We start from the raw sequence: 23,617 nt of genomic DNA, 5'->3' as shown, positions 1-23,617 counted from the left end.
CGTGAAGAGGACTCTGACTTGTTTTGGATTGCATATGTCTGCGAATGGATTTTTCAGATCATACTAAGTGAAGTGAAAGATTTCAGATCATACTAAGTGAAGTGAAATCTTTACTTTGAACTAAGATTGCTGGAGCTCTATAAAATAAGTGGATTTATTGAGGTGCTTGCAGATAATCAGGGTAACAGAAATTGATTATGGGACATAATAAATTGAAGATAATTGTGGTTTTTGTAACTCTTTGTTGAAAAATACTGCTAATTTTTAATCTTTCGTTTTCTAGACGTAAGAAAACCTTTTTTGACACATGGACAAAACCAAGGGGGAGGGTGGAAGCAAGGGATGGAGGTGGGTTTGGAGGGGGCTAGGGGGAGGGGTGGGGAGAAAATATGGACAATTGTAATTGAACAACAATAAAATAATTTAAATTAAAAAACAGAAAACTTTTTTTCTCTTAAAACTATACTTTCATAAACAATTTGAAGCATTTGCATTTTTCTCCCTACTGGATCCCTTTGGAATTTAGAAAGTCTTAATGAAGTGTTATTCTTTCCATGGCAATATGTTTGTTTGCATGAATCCAGTAAGAATTTGATTTCTTTATAACATGTCACATAAAGCCAATTTCCAATTGTGTTTTTATTAACCAAGTCTTTGTCTGGAATGTCATGATTGAAAGAGTCATGCCTGGACTCTGAAAGTCACCAGAAAACCTAAAGGAATCGAAATTGACTTTTGAAACCAATAAGAGCCCTGGGGGAAATGGCTGGGTACCTTGCTTGGTCGTGTGGTTCATGGCACTCTTTCCAGGTAAGGAGCAAAGGTTGCTTTCCTGAAAGATGTCAAGGAAGGAACCTCAAGACATATTCAGGACCTCAAGAACTTGAGCGGCTAAAGCTCTACCTAGGAATTCTTTGTAATGTTCAAGTGAAGTAGATTTAAGAGACCCTATATGATCTGTTGCTAGTCCTGTTATGTTTATGCAAATAATCAGGCCAAACTGAAACTGGACTTAATACAGTAAATAAGTTGGTCTTATTTGGCTCTAATAAAAATGAGGGTGATTTTAGGAGAAAATACATTTTTAATAAAAGCTATTATACACAATTATGGAAATTAGACATTCACTTTAAGTGAATAGACATTCATTTAACACAGTGAATGTCTGTAACATTTTATTTAACTATTAACTTGACTGGATCCTGAATTTTTCTAGTTTTCTTTCAAACAACAATTTTATTTTTCTTTCATCCTTTGATTTGGAATTATGAGAAGTACTGGTGCAGTATCTGCCATACAGAATTTGCTTGAGCACCTGATGACATCACCAGAGACATTTAAAGTGCAAAGAGGATCTATCAGATTGTCACTGCTTAATATCATTTCAGCAAAAGACCTGCATTTGAAAGTCTTCTCATCTGACGTTCTTGCAGACTCAGAAGCTAGTTTATGATCTGCTGTGTTCATTAACCTTTACGTCCTTTCTGTTTTCACATTTGTTTGCTTGTTTACATAGCATAGGCCTCATTTTAGAAGCTCATCTGCATTTTTACCTCCTGAAATGAGACTCAAAGGTTTGGCTGAATGGACTTGTTGCCAGGACTAGATGGTTGAATTGTGTATAACAATTCCATATCAAGATGGTGATCCTTCAGGTATTCCACCTAACCCTGCTCTGGAAGAATCAGCCAGCAACCTCTCTGTTCCAGCCTCAAATCCCACTCCTTCATCTCCCTTAGATCAGGCAGGAAGAGACTTCCATATCCCACACAGGCAGGGTCCTAGTTTCTCTCTCAAATTCTTAGGAGTTGTCTGGTCAGGTGAGATAAGTCATATCCTCCTTGGCCTTCACCTTATTCTGCTCCTCTGGAGGAGTAGCCTATACTGTATTTGTGGCGTATGGATGCAATGTGCCAATGCTCTCATCACCCAGGGACTCCCTGACCAGGAGGCCTAATGTGAAGATTGTAAGGTGGAGGAGCAATGTCAGTGTGGAATGTCAGGTAACTCAGGACATGGTCCCTCTGTGACCACAGGGAACAGATGGCTGACTGGCCAGCAGCCATAAGGAATGAGGGGAACAGTCTGTATCTGGATGTCCCAGCTCTCTCAAGGCCCCTGTGTCCCAAGGCTCCTGTTTTTATCACAGAGGTGTAGAATTTTCACATGCCACTGCTGTTCCCTTTACTGTGGCTATCCCCTCTCCAGTTCTGTAAGTAGCATCAAGGCCAGAGGCTAGGTGCAGTCTCCTGCCCTATCCACCGCCACTGGGGCACTCCCCTGTAACCTGAGTAATAAACAGCATATCCACATCTGCTGGTCCTCCAGGTGGTTTTTTTTTGTTTTGTTTATTGTTTTTGAATATCATGAACACAAGTGTAGCCCCTCGGTTTGGAGCTCCTGCATTACAAATATCAAGTTAGCATTGTTTTCCCGCTGATGCTTTTCTCAGAATGAAAGGGCCTGATAAAACAGGAGGTCAGGTGAAATTATGTGCCTCTATGAAATGAATGTGCCTCTCTAAACACTACCTGTGGGTCAGGGTTCACTTTTTCCCCCAAGCAGTTTTGACTTTGTGGGTCAACACTAGTAAGACCTATTTACCAAGGACTTATCCCTTTTAGAAATTCTGCTAGGTGTATCACATACATTTTCTAAGTGATCCACAGAACTCTGCAAAGTAGGGATATTGTCTTCATTTTCCAGACCAGAAAGCAGAGGCTCAGTGAAGGCAGTCATGCCTGCCTGATCACCTATTATGTGCCAGGTCTCCCAACCTCAGAGCCCTGTGAGATGTGAGCCAGGAGGCTCTCCTGGCCAAGTTTTGGCTCTAAGCCCAAACTCACAGGTGAAGTTGCTGCATTTGCCCAGGCCGTGCCCTCAGCTCTGAGTCATTATCACACTCAGTCACTTTCCAGCTGGACTTAGTTGCCTTCTAATGGTTTTCTGTGTTTGTTATAGTTCTCTATTTAGACTCTAAGTTTTATGGTCAAAAACTGCATTTTGTAACCCCTATACTAGACCCATGGAGTTATCAGTATGTGCAGACTGATAAAAGAGCCCTGACTGCATCAGGCAGATGGGCAGGCGTACCACCACCTTCTAAATTACCTAAACAAATGCTTATTCCTGTGCTGTGTGCCAGTCCCTGGGGCAGAAAGATGAGCAGGACATTCTTCCTGCCTCTGTTGAGCTTATAGCCTGATAGGAGAAAAAATACGCCGATAGCGCTGCTTCACAATGAGCATCACAGCAGATGCACAGAGCTCATGCTGTGGATGCACAGAGGTGGAGGCAGGAGGTGGTGTGCAGAGGGACCAGGCCTCATGGTGGGTCTGAGGTTCATGGACAGAAGGACAGTGAAGGTGGGTGGCAGCCCAGCTGGAGAGGAGGTGCCAAGTTGTAATAGTGGCTGGCGTGTTTAAGGTCAGCCATCTGGTTTCAATGGAAGCTTCTGGAATCCAATGTGATCCCAGCTGTCAAGAGCCAGTTCAAGACAGACTAAGGAGTGAGGTCCTGCCATGCTTTGGAAGATCCCTGAGAAATGGAGTAAGTTGTGAGGTGGGGTTGATGTGGAGTGTTTTCTGCAGGGCAGAGGGTGGAGGCAGTAAGCCTGCATGAAAGGAAAGAAAGCAGAGGGCACTGAGAGTTGGGAGCACCTCATCCTTGAAACCCAAGGTGCTGCTGCCTTCCTCAAGGATGGCTGTTCAACTCCCAGTTGCAGGTTAGGTGCTCACCCAAGAAAATCCCTTTTTCATTTTAAAAATAATGCAAGTTTTGGGATTTTGCAACCTGCAAGCAAGAGAGTTCTCTTATGATTTAATATAACCACTGACTGACATGAAATACTCAGCTTCCTTTACTTTATGTATTAAATACCACTATGAAAAAAATATTTTCCCTCCACCATTTTCTCCCCTCACTTCCAAGAAGCAATATTCTGAAATTATGAGGAAGAAATTCAACTTAATAGTGGGGACACTGCAAGGAAACAGTTTGCTCCACAAGAGTAATGATGGTGTCCTCGGTGGAGAGGGTATGTGGTGCTCTTATTTAGGAAGTTTGGAAGGAACCTTGCCTTCTGGACAAGGAGACCTCACATTGTGAAGCTGGGCCCCTGGGGAGATTCTGATCTTGCTTAGAAGTACAATTAAGTCTTAGAAAAGTGAAAAAGGAATGAATTTGGAGTTCTCATGAACAGTAATCATAGAAAAACCAAAAGTGGCCCTAACTTTTGTTAAAGTTTAAGTAGCAGTGAATTAATGAAAAGTAATATATAAACTTACCACTTTAACAGAAGAGTCTCCTCCCTTCCTTAAAAAATTTCCTAGAAGGAACTTGTCTGGTCTATCACCTTGATAAATGCTTCATGACTAAAAATCAAGTAACAAAAGGCACTAACATAGCAATGTTACATTATGATCTTTGTATTGTATTGTAGTAACACTGCCTGTCTGAAAGGTGAGGCCTTGTTTAAAATGCTGATTTTACTACAGTATTATTCAGCTGTGGTGTGGCCGACAGATCAGGACGCAATTGCCACTGAAGAGATGTTCTGTACAGTGGAGGCACACACCTTACGTGTGGGGCCACATGAGGAAGCACCAGGGCTGGTCAGGAGGAAGAGGGAGCACATGGAAAACTCAGGTGCGAGCATTTACTGTGGGTTCTGAAGAGACACGGGACACATTAGGCAGAGCAAGCAGGCTTAGAAGGCTTGTGCGCATCATTTCAGTGGGCTCTGGGGCAGTCCTGAGTTGTCTGGAACCAGCCTTGAGGTGATTAGAGCAGATGGATGGTGGCCCAGAGTATGAAAGCCTGATAAAAGGAAGTAGTCTGGGGTGCCATCTCTAGGAAGTGACTAACTCTGGGAGGGGCACTCCCTCACAAGTCAGCAAGGCCCCTGATGTCAAAGCATCAGAAACACATGGTTAATACAGGCCTGCACTCCATAAATCATGACCTTTGCCTTCTAATTCTAACAAAATACTTAATGCTACCTATGGTTCCTTTGTTTTTGACATAACATTAATTTTATTATTTAGTTTTAAAAGCTAATGGTCTGTGTTGAAGAAAAAGTAATGGCGATATGACGTGAATTCTCTTAACAATTTTATCACATTTTGCACCTCAGTAGTAATTTATATTTTCTGTGAAATGCTAGAAAAAATTCTTTGGTAAGATTTTGCTCACAATGTTGAAGTTGAGTAGTTTTTATAGCTTGGTGGTCAAAGATTTCTTTCAATTTTAGGGATGAGTTTATTGTGTTTTAAACAAAGGCTTAGACTAAGAAAAAGTTCTGTAGCCCACAAGTTCTTCACCAAAGAAGGTGACAATAATTGTTGTGAGATGATTTAATGATAATTTTTATTTTTATAGTTCCTTGTCTGTTAATTTCATGGAATGTGTTATAGCCTTTCTGTTAATAGCACTTGACTTCAATTTTTGTAAAATACAACACACTGATCCTTCCCTATATTTTTAAGTTCTGCACTGGCTGCTACCTACTATGGTTCTGATAGGTTTGTGAGAGGCTGACTGAATTCAATGTCCGTGGAGTCTAGCCTACATATTTTACTAGGTATGGAAATACTTGGTCTACAACATTAAATTACACGAACATTTTATGTCATGTTTTGTTTTTCTGTAGTCAAGTCAATGAACTTAGTGCTAAAAGAGGAGGAAAAACATGAGACAACTGTCATTCATTTTCAAGACCACCTTTTACACCATCACTTCTATTCCTTCCCTTTCTCACTCTTGGATCACTGGGTACTTTTGTTTACCCAAATGACAGAAGTCAAGGAGAGATTTTTGATGGGAATCAAAACCAGCACTTACAGAGCACTTCCTATGGGCTACATTGCTCACATGGACTTTACTGAGTCTCATCATCCTTGGAAAGGCATTGCCATTCTCCTCACTTCACATGCCCAGTCAAGGTGTAAGGTGGTCAGCTTGCTCAAGGTCACACACAGACTCCAGAGACTGTGTTCTGAAACCTACACATGATCTTCAGGATGGCCTTTTATTTACTTTTATCATGCAATAGAGTAAAAATCTTATGTACCACATTTGGAAGGTATAATAGACACTCATGACCCACCTGTGAACTTAAGACAGCCCCTAACCACCTGCTCCCACCTGGTGCAGACCCTCTCACCAGAGCATCCTACCAACACCTGCTCTGCTTCACCTGCTGGATTCAGTGTTGCACACAAAGGCCAGGCTTATTTCTCTTACATAAAAGCAAAAACACCCTCCTTGTGCCAGGGTTCTTAATATTAGGATGGACCCTTCTGGGCATCTGTGAGAGCACTGAATCAATAAAGCCCAGAAAGAAAATAACACATATGTAAGACTTTGGGCCCTGGTTGGTGTAGCTCAGTGGATTGAGCGCGGGCTGCAAATGAAAAGGTTGCCAGTTCGATTCCCAGTCAGGGCACATGCCTGGGTTGTGGGCCAGGTCTCCAGTGTGGGGGCGTGTGAGAGGCAGCCACACATTGATGTTTCTCTTTTTCTTTTTCCCTCCCTTCCCTTCTCTAAAATAAATAAATAAAATCTTTTAAAAAAGATTTTGGAAAGTATTTCAATGTTTCACAGATCTCCTAAATCTACAGTGACCATGTAACTTACACTCCAACCAGAATACTAGGAGAGGAAAAGGGGGAACTCTCCAGTAGCTACACTGAGGTAATAGGTGGAAGCTGTGGCCATGTGGGCAAAATGGTGGTGTCATCACCTTACTCTGACTTCCATCACTGGACTCTCACAGCTGTTCCTACCTCACCCAGAAGCTTCTGCTCCAGTATACGGTCTACAGCTTGTCCTCATAATGATCCCATCTTGATGGTGTGACCTGCTGTCTTTTTTTTTTCCAGCCTCACTTAAGTATAATTGACAAATGAAATTGTAATATATTTAAAATGTAGAATGTGATAATTTGACACACACATAAATTGTGAAAGGAGTCTCACCATCAAGTTAATTAACACACCCACCATTTCATATTTATTTATTTATTTATTTATTTGAGAATGCTTAAAGACTTATCCTCTTGACAAATTTCAATGATACAATATAGTATTATCAACCAGTCACTACTCTATATATTAGATCCTCAGAACTAATTTACCTTATAACTGAAACTATGTACCCAGCTTGGAGGGCATGATGTTAAGTAAAGTAAGTGAAGACAGAGGAAGACAAATACCACATGGCATCAATTACATGTAGGAAAAAGTCAGAAATGGAGAGGAGAATAGGTAGCTGCTGGAGTGGAGGCGGAGAAGCTGGCTTGTTATGGCAATCAGCTGTGGCAGCTCAGCCCTCTCCAGCTCTGCTGAGCTCTTGACAAAGGCACTGAACTTATTTTATCCTTTTTAGCAAGCACTCTCATCTCCCAGTGGTGAAAACTGTGTTGTAACAATTGCCATGTGGGCAAACAACAGAATCAAGACAAGTGAGTTCAAGTCTAGCTCAATCATTAAATTAGCAATGTGGCTTAAACTTAAACTTTGGAGCTTGTCTACAAAATGAGGTTACTTGACTGGGTTTGGCTCAATGTCCCCTTAAGATCTAGTATGCCAAAATTCTATGAATTATTCTTCTAAAACTATCTTCTGAAAAAGCTAAAAAAATAAAGCAGCAGATTGAAGCTAAACATTTAAAAATTATTTTTATAAAGTAACCTTTTCAAAGTAGCATTAAAAATAAATAATCTCACAACTCAAGTGTCTGACAGTGTTGCCCTCACATTGTGTGTCGGCCACATGCAGGCACACATGCAGTATGTCCTCTCCTCTCCTGAGCAAACACTTAGCGCTTCTTCCAGGTGAACTTCCTGCGGGCTCCCTCTTGGCCTGGCTTCTTCCGTTCTCTGATGCGTGGATCAGCAGTAAGTAGTCCGGCTGCAGCATGAAGAGAGAAGCCGTTACAAACCGTGGAAAATACATGGTGCCAGGTGGAAAAGGAGTAAACCCCATGAATGTATTGGTACTTTAGCAGAGAAAAGAAATTAGAGGAAAGCAAGCAGACCTACAAGGATTCACCACCCTGGTATAAATCTCATGACAACAGTTTGCTTTCACTCTTCTAGGATATTTTTCCATTTCTGGGACAAATGCCTGCTACATTATGGTCTGCTTTCCTTGTCCCATGAAGACCAATTCGTTTTTGGTTTTTAAAGTTGTTTAACTTCAAATAAAGCTGCTTTTGTGTGGGCAGTCACTATTCACTGCAATGGAACTTATCCTGCATACTCATCATTACATATGTGAAAGTTTTAATGAAGACAAGAGGTAGAGAAGAAACACCTGTATGGTAAAGTATAAGGAGGTAACAGGCACCATATATTAATAGTATATATGAATATACATACACTTAAAGTATGCTTTACTGAACATATTTGAGAACAAAATCTATTATTCTAATTTGTGTGATAATAATATCCCTGGTATTTTCTTTCAGAATCTAAAAAGTAAGTTTTGGGGCTGTATTCTCAGCATAAGCTGTTTATTCTAGAAGAATAAAGTTGGTTTAAAATAGAAGCTCCCATTCTCCTAATCAATCACCAGGAGCAATTATGATTTCTAGGCAATTAAGGCATTACTTTCAGTACATGGCTCACATGAAGCATCACAGTTGTGGATGGAGTCACAGTGCATTTTTAGTAAACACCACAGATTTCAAAAATACCAGTGAGGAGAAAGCTCTTAAAATGCTTTATAAATATATAAGTAGACCACAGTTTTTTACTGCCTTTTTTTAAATTTTACTCTTCCAACACTAGCATGTCCTTTCATTGTGTACAAAGCTACAGTATTTCATCAGGGGGGTCATAGAAGCAAAGGAAAACTTTAAGTGCTTATTATATACCCATACCTTTTGCAATTTACTTGTACTTAAATGGCATGGGAAAAAAATAATATTTTGAAAAAATACCAAATAAGACCTGTCTAAATTCTTTAAATTATAAGTAATTATGCTTTATTACTTTTCAATAGGCACAGTAACTCAAACTAGCATAATTGTTAAGATCCTATCAGATTATTTCAATGATGAGATATGAACCCCACAAAATGGTGAACTGTTTATAAACAAATGGATTAAGAGGCTTAAAAATTAACCATCCCAAGCCATAGGCTGCACCTATCTGTGACTCAGTATCAGACCCAGTGGCTGGGGGGATGGGCAGAGGAGCAGGGAGGAGCTGTGGCCAACATGTAAGGGACAGGTCCAGGCTACACAGCACCCTCAGCACTGTCTTTCCTTCATAAATATTAGTGCAAAGAAAATCTTCAGCTAGAACTGCCCTGATTTATTATAAATGCTGAAGCGCTGCCCTAACGAGCAAGTTGACTGCATATTCATTCTCACACTTGTATCCACGACCAAGTCATGGGGTCACACAAAGTAAGACAAAATAAAATTTGAATTAACATCACAATGGAAAAATGGAAATCTCCAATAATTCTGAAAAGAAATACCTTAAAGTCTTCACCATTAAATCCAATAATTACTGTAACTTTTCATGATAAAACAAAAACAATCTATCTGTTAAACATAACTGAGCAATGTTTAAACTGCTCTTAAACTGGTTCTTGTTAAAATAGTTCTGCCTTAAGATCCAAATAAATTTCCCCTGATGCTGGCTGGCTGAGTCTCCCTTTTCTTTTTTTAATTCAAGTTCATTTTGTAGAAATCAAAACTGAAAAATAATGTTATGGTTCTAGAGCATGAAAAGAGAGGCCAGCAAACTGCAACACTTAATATTTAACTGAGTGGTTTCTCACTAATTTCAGGTGAATAGCACAAGAATAAAAGAAATACTTATAGACAGTATGGGACAATGGGCCCCTCCCACCACAATCCATACCTTGTCTCATCCACTCAACCTCTTCCTCAGTGACAAAACTGCACAAAGCTCTGGCCATTGCCAAGCGTATTGCTCCAGCTTGCGCTGACCTCCCACCTCCTGAGACTGTGCAGGTCACATCGTGTTTTCCAAGTCGGTCCAGGAAATGGAAAGGGAACATCAACTGTTCTCTAAAGCACGTCACCAGAAATGTGGTTAAGTTTATTATAAAATACTTGGTTTTATAAATGGTTCACATTTTGATCATTTAGAATGGTTTGCTGAGAGCAAGTTTATTTCTCTAGGATATGGCAATATACTATGTCAACTACTGTTGATTCCTTTTATCTTCATAAGAACTTTTGAGGCTTGGAAATAACCTAGTAAAGAAATCTTAAATTTGGGAATCTCTATTACTCAACCGAATATAACTCTCTGGAGTCAATGATTAGGTATAACATCAATAGGCTTTCCCATGCAGTTATCAACTGTCATCATGAGTCACTAAATAGAGTATACTGTAATGCATTTGTATAATGCAGGGGTGTCAAACTCACTTTCACCGGGGGCCACGTCAGCTTCACGGTTGCCTTCAAAGGGCTGAATGTAATTTTAGGGCTGCATAAATGTGACTACTCCTTAACTAGGGGCAAGGAGCTGGCACTGCCTTCGGGTAGAAACAAGGTGCCGGGCTGGATAACACAAGGTAGAGGGCTGGATTCAGCCCATGGGCCTTGTGTTTGCCACCTGTGGTATAATGTATATATAATGCTCATCCTGACTATAATGCTCAAACCAAACCATGGTTGGTTTTTAAAGTTCCTAAAATCACATTCAACTTTTTTCTCCCAACTGAAACACATATTGCTATTAATAGTTCTCTAAGTGGCAGGGCCCTGCTACCTGCCTGATGCCAGGTGGCACACTGTACAGCCTTAGTCCAGCCTGCTTCCCTCAGCAGTGAGTGTCCATGTGGCCTCAGGCAGGCCCCACAGGATCAGAGAATGGAACACAGAACATGGCCCTGGACCTTCTCTTGTTTAAGCGAACAAGTATTTACTGAATATTGTTTAAGTGCCAGGTGCAATGTTCACCACCACCTTTGTTAAGCATTTTGATTTTGCTACTTTGCTTTAATATCTCTGCTGAGTTTTTATTTAGAAAAGTCAATTGATATTGCATTTTGCTTGCTTTTTTTGACACTGGAGCTTTCTAACCCCCAAACAGAGCTTATAACAACACAGTGAAGCTGAAAGATGGATACAGTCAGAACATTCAAGTGTCACTTCTTGGACTACATTAGGAAAGTAATCACATGCAGCAAGATGTATCAAATAGAACCTTCAAGAGTATAATTCGTGGGAATTTGTAATAATATTTTTTCAATAAAGATGTTGTTTTAAAAGGGAAACAACATAAATCTGTATTGTTTTTTTGAATGTTTCAAAGCAACCAAATAAAAAATAAGAATGTTATAAAAATAGTACAGTTATAAGTAATAGTCATATTATCATAATAACTAATGAGGATTTAGAGACTGATAATCTATCTAATTCCACCATTTCATTTATTCCAACAAGGAAACAGAGGCCAAGAGAAAATCTGTGGGACTGTCATGTGCACATGTGACAGGAGGTCTCTGCACTGCCTACACAGCTAAGTGAGTTACTGGCATGGTGACATCACAAACAGAAGCTCCGGTCACCTGCTTGTTTGGGAGTTTAAACATTTATCTGTCTTAAGTCCTAAAATTTTAAGATTGCCCAATACATGCTTATTAAAGAAACTTAGACTAAAATTCGGAAAAAAATTCTTTATAATTCACTCATGATATATCACTACAGTAGTCAGGGTAAGAAAGAACCATTTTGAAGAAGAAGAGAAAGAACCATTAGAAAGAGTCTAGATAGTTGAGAAGTTGGTGTATACTGAGGTACAATACTACATTTATAAGTAGGTGAAAAAATACCCAAAGGGTAATAATAAAAAATAATTATATTGCTATTGATTTTAATTAATCTGACTACAAAGTGGCATATGCGAAATGTTACGTGGCTTGAAAATATTTCACAATTCAACTTCTCTCCTTGCAGGGATCCCAGATGAAATCCTGAGTTAAAAGAATCAAATTTATTTTGTTCCTTATTATATAATAAAAGTTACTTTGAAAAAAATAAACAATCAATTTTCTCATTTTTATCTTCTCTGAATGCTACTCCCAGGGCACTGATTCTATTAATATTAGCATGTAATTTAAAATACATATAACTGCATAGTCTCTTTTAATTTTCTATAGTTGCTTAAAATGCTAACCATATCTCTTCTGCTACATGGTTACTGCTGTGTGAGTAATGTATTTCTTTAATACAGATGATTAATTAGAGTTACTTTATTGGTTGACTGATAGAGCAAAGGTCTTTCTAAATCAGAAAGATTATAACCTTTGTATTCCATAGTATCAGGCACATAGTAATAAATGAGTAAAAGTGAGTTAAGTGAGTAAATTAATAAAAAATTTCTGAAGATGTTGGGAAAGCAACACAGTCAACATTCCCAACATCTGTTGCTGTTTGTGTAAAAGCAGCTTAAAGAAAGGTCCCTGGAAAGTTAAGTAAGCAGTTCAATTGACTTTCAGACAAGCGTCTTAGAGATCAAGTTCAACTCCCTCCTACCAATTAGAAGTGACCTTTAAGCATCTTGGCTGTGGTCACACAGCTAAGAAACAGCTAGAACCAAGATCACCTGACTTTTGGTTCAGCAGTCTTCATACTGGTCAGCATCACCTTACTAGTGAATCTGTAAGCTCCTAAGCTGCTCCTGCAAGAGGAAAGGCAGTCCACAGCTAGTATAGCTGCCCTAAATCCCTACAGCTTCTTAAAGAGGATGAGATGGTTTAGCCACCCATTCCAATGAAGGCTAGTCTTAGAGTTCCCAATCAGGTAGAAAGTTTCTTGATAGAAATCAGATCGTAATAGCTGTGGTATCTTCACAATACCCAGAAAAATACTGGATCATAGACAATCACTTATTAAATGTCTATTGAATTAAACATGAAGAATAAGTCCTAAGAATATATTTTAATTGTGAAATCAAGCCAAAATTGAGACTGTGTATTAAATCATCAGAGTTGTACCCAAAAAACAAATCACTGCATTTTTTGGAATATAAGGCGCCTCCCGTGGCCCCCTCCCCGCCCGCCGCCATTTGGGAATAATGGTTGTTAATGCTGCTGTTGAGTTCTGTTTACATTTACATTGGTGAAATATTGTTATTTATGTTATTAAATATTTTATCATATTTTTGGCTTCAAAAATATTTTTTCCTATTTCCCTCCTCTAAAACCTAGGTGTGTCTTATTGTCTGAAAAATACGGTAACAGGCAAGTATCAGTCAAATGCCATTCCTTCTAGCAGTCCCCAATGCTGAAGCTATGGGTCTCTTTGGCTTTTCTTAAGCGAAATGAGAACTTCCTCTGTCTGTTCCCTATGAAGATGATGGCACAATTACTTTATTTCATATTGAATGGAGTTAGAGTGGACTACTTGACACAAATACACACACAAATAAACAGTCCTTTTTTGAAGTCATCTTTCTGTCCAGGAGCTTACACTACATTACATTCGCAGGGTCCCCTTTCCCTTACATAAGCACTGGGAACATGAGAATAATGACAGTAAATACTGGAAAAATAATAACTGTCTCAACCTTTGCATAGGACTCACAAAGAGACATAACATGAGTATATGTAGAGGATTTGAATTATAACACCCATTTATGATTCATGTGATTGCTGTCTCTTTCCCCATGGGATATGCAGTTCAAAAAAAATAAAACTGTCCATATTTAGCACTGGGAACTAAGCAAAGCCTGATGAGTTCTTATTTTAAGGCATAAATGGCAGGTTTCTTTGGTTGATAGATTACACACACGCACACACATGCACACACACACAATCTACTTCCTCTGAATAGGAAAACATCCAAAGTGATAGACCAGTTTTTTCTAATATTTGTGATGGCCAAGGCTGGTTTCTGTTGTTGTTTTGTTTGGTGCATGACCACCCCTAGAAATCTACTTTTCTTACATTTTGGCACAGTCTGAATTTCAGAATTCAGAAACACCCAAATTCCAGTGGCAGCTGATGAAAAGAAGAGGAAGATTCAGTTAAGGAGGAATTTTTAAGAATTGTTTTTTTAAAAATATGGAAAACCACATAAAAAACAGTGATAGTTTCACTCCAGCTAGTTCGATAAATTATATTGGAAAAGAGAAATAATCATTGGTAAAGACAAATACAACCAGAAAATCACAAGCCTTCATGAACTGATCATAATGTATAATGAAGTATATTTTCTTTAAAAACTAAAAGCAAAAGCAAAACCAGACGCTGACCTGTCCTGTGTCACAGGGAAGTAAAGTAGGTAATCGATTCCATTAACTTTTATTCTTCCACTTCCATGTTCATAAACAACTGCCTCTGCTTTTGCACTCTTTCTCTTACCTTTGAAAATATAAAACTTCTATTAGTAAAAATCTGATAAATCAGGGCTTTGAGACATTAAAAGTACATGAAAAATATTTTCTTCTGAATAACAGTATATAGCAGCATATACAGAAAGTTCTAGGACTTCTACAAGTCAAATAAAAATAAAGTAGGTAAACTACACCATAATCAACGTAATAAGGCTTATTATGAGCTAATTTTGTTCTGTAATTCCATCTGAATAAAACTACAATTTTAAGTTAGTCTTTCACAAGCAACAAAGTAATTCACATTTATATAACTTTAAAAAACCAACTGATTAAGTGTCCTTTTATATTCAATAAAAATATAATATTCAATAAGATATAATGTGTAACCATAATTTTTTAAGTATTTGAGAAATGTGATAAAATATAATTGATAAAAATGAAAGTAATCCTCAGAAAAGGTCACATTTCTCTGGAAACAGTTAAAAATGACAAAGCAATGATGTTAAGTTTTTAAGAGCTGCAGAATCTATCATTTAATGCATTAATTTTTAAATTACACCATGTGAAATGTCTCCGCATACCTACCAGAGAAATGTGAGGATCTAAAGTTTTCACATGTTTCATAGTATCAGCATCTGACATGCAGACTCACTGAGCATTTTCATTTTATAAGAAAACTTTATTATAAATATTTTTCCACTAGTTGAAATGTGAAAATAAGATTTAACATAAATATGTGAAAATAAAAAGGTTCAGATGATTGTGTAGGCAAGTGTCCAAATTTTTTTCTTGGGACATTATAGGGTTCTATTTTTAAAAACTTCCAATAGAATATTTAAAATGAGGAAATCCAATGTCACAGTAGCAAAAATAAACACACCAATCGAATGGAGAGGATAACTAGTTTCTCAATCAGCATGGAATTTATTTTTCCTCCATGGAATGTCATTACCTTCACTTGTGCTGAAGGCCATTCCCTGCTCATCATACCGCACAGGCTCAATCAGCTGTTTCTTTGATTGAATAGTTACACTCCTACGAAAGCTCTGCAAAAATTCTTTTTCAGCAGCACCACAATGCAGTGTCAATAACCTTTCCAGCAGCCGAATGAACTGTGTATACTGCAGACAATAAAAATTCATTAGAAGATGCAAGTGTAATTGCATTTGCTAAATTTCTTCTATTTCTATAGACCTGATCTTTCCAATGTTGCTTTTCTTGATGAATTTTGACAGGATGACACTTTGGCACCTTCATGCTGCTTTTAGAGAATCGTGTAGATGCAGCACTTGCCCTGTGGATCTTTAGTGCTCTCAGTCTTTTCTTTTGAGAAATAAAGAGATCTATCATTTAAAGAAAAGTCAATTTCTCCATATTTTGATGACATGAAATTGAGAGTTAAATTCATTTCCAAAAAAAATTTAGGTGATCTTCAAGTGTAATTTCTACTTTTTTATCTAGAGAAGCTTCATAAATAATTTCCAGTAAGTTATGTAGAGTAAAATGGGGGAGAGTTTGATTTTGAGAAAAGGCACCTCTTAAATTATATCTCATAATACATTTGGCAAATATATCTTTAGCTGTTCAAGCTGTGTTACTTTAATGTTTATGATTTCCTTTAAAACCGAACAATCAAGCTATTTAAAAATTCAAGAGATACTTGACTTAAAGGGCAACCTCTTGAAATAAATTATCCTTGCTACTCTGTGCATTTTTTAAATAGTTCTTGAACATGTGATTAGAAAGTAAACAACTTGGTATTAACCCCTTAAAATTAGAAGCTTGAATAATGATTCTAAAGTGTTTATGCAGAAGGAAACAACTAATACTTGAAATCCTTAGTTAATATGAAGAATGAAACCTAATTTTGATAATCTTATTTATGTTTATGCCAACCCTAAAAGTCACATTCACCTTGTTACCATTGCCTTTAGTGTGAAAATCTCCCATTAAATATATAAAAATCTCACCAATAAGATTAAAAAGGCTACTTCAATTACTGTTTCCTGTGATGTTACAATAAAAGAGAAGGAAATTGCTCTGACTAGTGTGGCTCAGTGGGTTGGGTGTTGTCCCACAAACTGAAAGGTCACTGGTATGATTCCAGGTCCGGGCATATGCCTGGGTTGCAGGCCAAGTCCCCAGCTGGGGGCATGTGAGAGGCAACTGGTCAATGTTTCTCTTCCTCTCTCTAAAAATAAATAAATAAAATCTTAAAAAGTGAGAGAGATGGAGAGAGGTAGAAGACAATATTCTAAGCAAAGGGGAAACACTTAGCCACCTATGGTACCAGCCAGACAAAACTCCAATCTTCCCCTCCCTTTCAGGCCTACATCCTTTGTTCTCAGCTATTCTCTCAATTCCATCACACAGTGTGAATACTGGTGAACCTACCAAGGGGAAACTACAGGTATAACACAGCCTTGCTCATGAACTAAGAAGTTTAAGAAGTCACTGTCTGCTCTGCCTCCCACATCTTGATACCAGAATTTAGCTTCAGGATTTCTTCTGATGGTCAGTACCTCAAATGTACAGAAGACATACATACATATGCACACCTGTGATAATGTCTTTGGGATGTTTTCAGAATGAAAACAAATAAACACACCTGCATTATAAAAATCAAAGCAGCCAGAAAACAGAGTAAACAATAGAATGATGTACGTGTTCAATGACAAAGCAAAGGGAGATTTTTTCAGTTAGATCCAAGTGCAGCAATACTGATCTCACAGTTAGAAACTAACTGTAGGCCAGTGGTGTCAAACTCATTTTCACCAGGGGCCACATCAGCCTCATGGTTGCCTTCAAAGGGCCGAATGTAATTTTAGGACTGCATAAATGTAACTACTCCTTAACCAGGGGCAAGGAGCTCAGCGCTGCTGCAGGGTAGAAACAAGGTACAGGGCCATACTCAGCCCGTGGGCCTTGTGTTTGCTACCTGTGCCCTAGACTTACCACTCACTCACCAAATGCCTGACACCTTGTTCAAGCAAACTGCAACTTTACCATATCATTAATTTATCCAATATGTTAAATGAGAAAAGAGGCAATTTCTTTTTTTTTACGATTTTATTTTAATCATTGTTCAAATACAGTTTTCTGTCCTTTACTCCAATTCCAGCCCACCCACCCATCCCTCCCCACCTCCCTCCAATTTCCACACCCCCAGTTTTGTCCTTTGTATTTGTTCCTGTCAACCCTTCCCATTCTCCCTTGAAATTCCCTCCCCTTTGGTCACTGTCAGCCTGTCCTCCATTTATTTCAGTGTCTTTGAGTATATTTTGCTTGTTTCTTTGTTTTGTTGTTTAGGTTCCTGTTAAAGGTGAGATCATATGGAAAAGGGGCAATTTCAGTACAAGACTTAAAATCTACAGAGTGGCAAGGTACTGAAAACGGCAGCCACTGCCAAGGAAAACAAAACTCTTTGGACAATTTTGAAATTAATCTACACTGAAATCTTCCAAAAATAATCTAAATTTAGAACATCAAGATATTTAAAACATCAATTTTCCTCTGATGATTCTGGCATATATTATAACATTTAGCAACATAAGAATCTGAAACCTAAGTGGGAAATCACATTCATCTGGAGAGTTTGTTAAAAATACTGATTCCTATATGACATCCCTAGAAACTCTGAGCAATGCTTGATTCTTAAAATTACATTTTGTAACCAGCATTCTAAGTGATTCTGACACAGGTGGTTCTACAGATTCCAAAATGAAAAACAGTAGCCTCAGAGATACTTCACATGGGTAAGCCAAAAAGCAGTAAATTGTATGAAGGTAACCATGTGCTTTACTCCTTTTCTACTTAAACCTATAATAAACTCCTTACACTTATCATTAGCTTGTAAAGTTAGCCATCTGCTTTACTGAAGTAGATGAAAAAAGACCTCTATCATGCTTCCCTAGAACAACTAGCAGAGGACACCGGGGCACTTGGAGGGTCTGGAGACCAGGCATGTCACCTTCTTCCTTCCATTGCAGAAATCAACTATAAATATGTTATAAAAAGGGAAATTATCTTTGGAACAATTGCCTCTGAGGAACATTACAATTAGGGTCCTAAAATAGCAATTGTCTGCATTGTTATGGCACAGGTCCCCTTAAATCTGAAAAGATTAATTACTTACATCTTGATCTGACAGTTTTTCCACTAACATTTCTTCTAGTTCCTCCTTAATCAGCCATCTGCTGCCAATCAGGTCTCTGTTAAAATATCACATAGATTCTCTTTTAAATTAACCATGCAATTAGAGTTATATCACAAAAGATCTCAGAGGTAGTAGCAGTTCTTGACTTGAAAAGAAATTTTTCTACTATATAACTATATTGCTGTGAAATTTCAGTAAACTATTCAAGTAAACTATTTTTCTGATAAAATAATATTTCATGTCCTCAATCTACTCTAGAAAAAGTATCTAATCTAGCAAATGTTTTGTGTGAAGAGTTAACATACCATTGTGGAAACCATTTGGTATTAAAAGCCACCAGTTTTCTTAAAAATTAAAATTTCACTTGTTTTTCATAATTTACTTCAAAGGAGATGTTATGGATGCAAAGTTAATCTGTCAATGGACTAAAGTAGTAGTAAAGTCCAAATAAAGGGCTAGGGGTAGTATTTACAAGTTAAGCAAGATATGTTCAAAGATGTGTTTTTGCGAAAGAAAACATGAAGCACCAGGCCAAAATTTAAAAATGGCTGCTCAAGATGGTGGATCTAATCTATCATTGTTGGCTGAATGAAAGCACAATCCTTGAAATACTAAACAAAACAAAACACGACAACCATGTAGAGAAGTAAAGTAAGTAAATGGGTAGCTAGCTATATAGCTATACAAGGCCTGTCCAGGAAGTATCCAGACATGTGATATGAAAAGAGACATTTATTGAAGAAGATACAAGAACCATTATACACAGGACAATGATGCCTCAGTCCGCTTCAAAGTAGCACCTTGGGACCTCACAGAGTTCTCCCAATCGCTATCAGCTGCCCCATCATATTTCCTTGAATTTCATTAATGTCTGAAATCTTTTCCCTTTCAAAGGTGACTTTAGTTTTAGGAAAACCCAAAAGTTGCAGCGCACCAAATCTGGGTTTGGAGGGGGCTGAGTCACCTGGGTGGTTTGATATTTTATCAAAAAACTGTACGAAATGTGATGCATGAGGGGGTGTGTTATTGTGATGAAGCTACAAATCGCCAGTTGCCCACAGCTGTGGCCTTCTGAATCATCCGAATAGTTTTCATGGATGAATGTTAAAGTTTAATGCAAATCTGATGAAGATTCATTGCTCTACTCACTCATTTTGAATTCGATAGCCACACAGTACACAGTACATGTTCATTCAAAGGCGTCTACCACCCTCAATGACTAATACAGTGAAGCTGTCATTGTTCACACATGTGAATTCCAGTCCACTCTCCTTGGCTGCCAGATTACAATGATGTTGCTCAAACTGTTCTAGTTATACTAATAGTGGCTAGACTTTTTCTGGACAGACCTCATATACACAACAATTCTGAGGATATCATACTCAAATATAGTTATTAAATACCATTTAGCACATAAATATGGAGTGAACATAAAAATAATAACCATAATATTTACTTCCTCTCAAACAAAAAAAACCCACCTATTATTTTGACCTCTAATTTTAATGATTAATGCTGAAATACAGAACCAATTTCTAGGCTTAAGCTATGCTTGAAAAACATTAATAATAACTCACTTGATTTTAGTCCAAATTTTTCATATATCTTAATGCAAGAACTTACTTGGTTTTAGCTTCCTCTGAAAACAGACCTTTGGCTTGCAACTCATTTTTATGTTTTTCTAAATTGAGTAGTTTTCCGTAAGCATCCTATGGCACACAAAATACACATACTAAAATAAGAGAGATGGTACATTATTACTTCTACTTTATATTTTCCTTGAACACCCCTTACTTTGAAAGTGACCTCCTCAAAAATTATGTAGCTGCATAGCAAGTAATACTGAAGATACTTTTTAATAATACTATTTTGCACTCAAACTAAAAATAGGAGAGTAATTTCAATGAGACTTTAGTATAATGTATACATTGACTGATTTTTAAGTAACTCTAAGAAACAACTCCAGTGAAGTTGGTAAAAACAAAACAAAGCTACAAACTATTTCCCTTAGAGTTCCACAAACAGGAACAAAAATTTTCCCTAGAAAACAATCTTAATTTATATAGTAATATGCACTTTAAACTCAGAGACTTAATCAGTAAAAGTTATGGTATTTATAGCTGAACTACTTATCTTATTTACACAATATTTAAATCCTCACTATGTAGTATCTTACAGTTTTTTATTTATTTTTCATTATCTGATTTATTTTGTTAATATATTTTTTAACAAAGTTTGTAAATGTATGACACTTATTAAACTGTAATGCAAGTAGGGGAAAATTTTGCCATTTTGTTAGAACTTGGCAATAAAGATTATCAATGAAATATACTTTTCAGAAAATGGGTTCACAACAAATAGAATGTAACTGTTTCCCATTTTTTTGTTTGAACAAATTTAAGTATTTGAACACTCACATCCAGTATGTGAGTATTCATTTATAATTTCCACATAACTTACCATAATAATACCTAATGAACATAGGTATTTTCAAAGAACGAGTTAGACATATGATATTTTTTCTCACTAATCATGACACTTTCCAATGTCATGAGCTAATGTCAGAAGACAAAACTCATTACAGATAGAGATGTTCATCTATATCTCCAATAGTCTTAATTAATCATTTCAAACTTGAGGGGCAGTTTCTTATGGGTTCTGATTAGATTGCCATATCACGTTTATGTTGCTAACAAAGAGTTTATTCTAAGAGAAGTGTCCCTTTGCCACTGTCTTTTATTTACTAGTGCTTGCATTTTATTATCTTCATTCCATAACCTCTGATTGGTATTGGAATTGATTGGTGAGTAAAGACAAAGGAAAAAAGCAGAAAAAAGAAGAAAAGCAGCAGTCAGAAGCTGTAAAACTGGGGCTGAGCTACAGATTGTAACATGGACATGAGTATTTCAAACAAATTGAAGCAATCATAGTTCAGGAATCAATAATGTAAGTTCCCAGGGGAGCAGCAGCAGAAGCATCCAAGCCTAAATCTGGTTAAATGTGTAAATTTGTAGGTCCCACACCAGACTTTCTGAAAAGGACCCTTTGTGGGAGGGGGCCAGTGATCCATTTCAATGATGCTTCCAAGAGATGTGCACTAAAGTTAGGATTTGCACATTAGGATTATGGAGAGCTGAGTTCAATGCGATAGCAAAGGACAAATTAAGTCAATTTGATTCTATTGTTCTAATTAAGGATAACTATCTTTATAACTATATTCAAGGTACAAATCCATCGGCTATAGCAGAAGGTATGTAACAATTTAAAATAAACACCTGTCTACCCTAAAGAAAGCAAAAACTAATGTGAATAATCCATGAAAAATTTGTAGCTCCTATTCATCTTAAAATTTTACAACTTGCCTCCTAAGAATTGGTAAGCCTCATTTGACTGGTTGTGGTTAGGGTACTTTTGACTCATTTCTAAAGGCGCAGATAGTGGTTTGTCATCCCCAACTGAATAGTATATCAGAACAATTTCTATGCATCTCTGTTTTGAGAAAGAAATTCTCAATTGCTCTGATTAGGCAAAATTAATGGAAAAACCCACAAAATGAACTCTGATATGAAACAGACAGAGTGCAAACAGCATCTGCGGTGCACCAGACCCCAGCCAGACTGCTGCATCTGGGGACTCTGGTAAAAGGGTGGTGGTGGTGAGAATCTGAGTGCATAACTCAGAGATGCTGTGTCTTTCAAATCTAGCTATGAAAATATAAATCCAAGAGAACATCAACAGTAATAAGATACCCTCCCCTACTTGTAAGGTTCTATTTAATTTTCTGGAATAACTAGGCAACTTAAATAAAAATAACTAACCTGCTTCACAGGGAAGTTTCAAGTCAAAGTTTGGACCACTAAATTCATCATCATTTTCCAGTGACATTTGAGCAATTTTACCTTAAGTCCATATTTTTCTTAAATTTTTTTTTCACTATGCTAGCACCATCCAGTGTTATATTTAGCTCCATAATAATTTATAAATAATATAAGATAATCAGAAAAAGTGCAGGATATGAGAAAACAACTGAAAAGTACATGTCAAATTTCAAATATGATAAATTCTATTCATTTGTGACAAATGTTAACACTTTGATGGTTGTAATTCATCAAATTAAATAATGCTCATTAAGCCACCCCTTATACTTCTTTAAATAGGAAAATATACGCAAACTACTTAGCACAGTATCTGACCTATGCTAACAGTCAAGAAATGACAGCAGGGGTGAGGGATGGCATTCAAGAGTCTAATAATTGAGAAGCAATTTTATTGGTGCACATTTCTATTTTTCTTTCTTTTCTACATAATAAAATCACTCTTCAGATTCTATCTTGGTTAGAAACAACAGCTCTCTGGAAAGCAGATTCTACAGCTTCAGTTCCCTGAAGAGATGTGTACTAATTTACATAAAAAAATCCTGGAGGGTATAAAATATGCCAGGAACTGTCAACAACACAAGTTATTACTGGTAGCTTTTGATATATTGTTAAATTTCCACTTAATTTTTAAGGGACACTAGAGAATTGGTATGACCCACCTATACTAAGTTTATATACTATATTTAATAGTGTAATTTTCAAATATGACAGGATAACCCAGATGTGAAATGCTGAATCATTAATCACAGTTATGATTAATATTTCATAAAATCAAAGTGAGCCTATCCACCCTTGTGTCATCAGATTTCCATAATGTATGAGTCAAATTTAAAAGGTGCCTAATTTGAAAATACCAGATGCTCAGGTTGCAGAAAAGAAGTGCTTAAACTAAACCCTTCCAAGGATGTGAGCAGTATGATTTTTCATCTAAAAATCTGATTTTAGTCTTCTAAAATCTGTTTTGATTATTTTAATCATGTAGAAATCCCATTTTAGGAAGGGTAAATGAATGACATTTCTTGGGAGAGTGATACAGGAAAGTCAACTGTATTCTGATATACAATTATACATATCATACTAATTAGTAATAATTATCTTAGGTACTAGCTCAAAAACAGAAAAGTAACACACTTAAAATATGTATTTGTTTTTTTTTTTAAAAAGAATCATAGGAAGTCAATTTCCTAAACAACAATCTTCTTAATTTTTTGGCTTTGGGCATATACAGAATCAAATGAAATAAATATAATTCAT

General features: G+C 37.1%; 1 protein-coding gene across 1 annotated transcript in view; it reads right to left on the bottom strand.

Moving 5' to 3' along the window:
• Positions 1–7,003: 7,003 nt before the first annotated feature.
• MRPS9 (mitochondrial ribosomal protein S9) overlaps positions 7,004–23,617 on the bottom strand; it is a 61,044-nt gene continuing 44,430 nt past the window's right edge. Inside the window, exons 6-11 of the mRNA XM_045828445.1 lie at positions 20,109–20,194; positions 18,465–18,540; positions 15,282–15,450; positions 14,249–14,357; positions 9,878–10,047; positions 7,004–7,910 (exon numbers count right to left, since the gene is read on the bottom strand). Coding sequence (XP_045684401.1) covers positions 7,819–7,910; positions 9,878–10,047; positions 14,249–14,357; positions 15,282–15,450; positions 18,465–18,540; positions 20,109–20,194 — 702 coding nt within the window. The 3' untranslated portion in view covers positions 7,004–7,818. The remainder of the gene's footprint in view (positions 7,911–9,877; positions 10,048–14,248; positions 14,358–15,281; positions 15,451–18,464; positions 18,541–20,108; positions 20,195–23,617) is intronic.

This window comes from Phyllostomus hastatus, unplaced genomic scaffold (assembly GCF_019186645.2).
Source record: "Phyllostomus hastatus isolate PE091 unplaced genomic scaffold, TTU_PhHast_1.1 phas_scaffold_78, whole genome shotgun sequence".
Taxonomy (NCBI): domain Eukaryota; kingdom Metazoa; phylum Chordata; class Mammalia; order Chiroptera; family Phyllostomidae; genus Phyllostomus; species Phyllostomus hastatus.
This window is presented reverse-complemented; position numbering and strand designations above follow the sequence as displayed.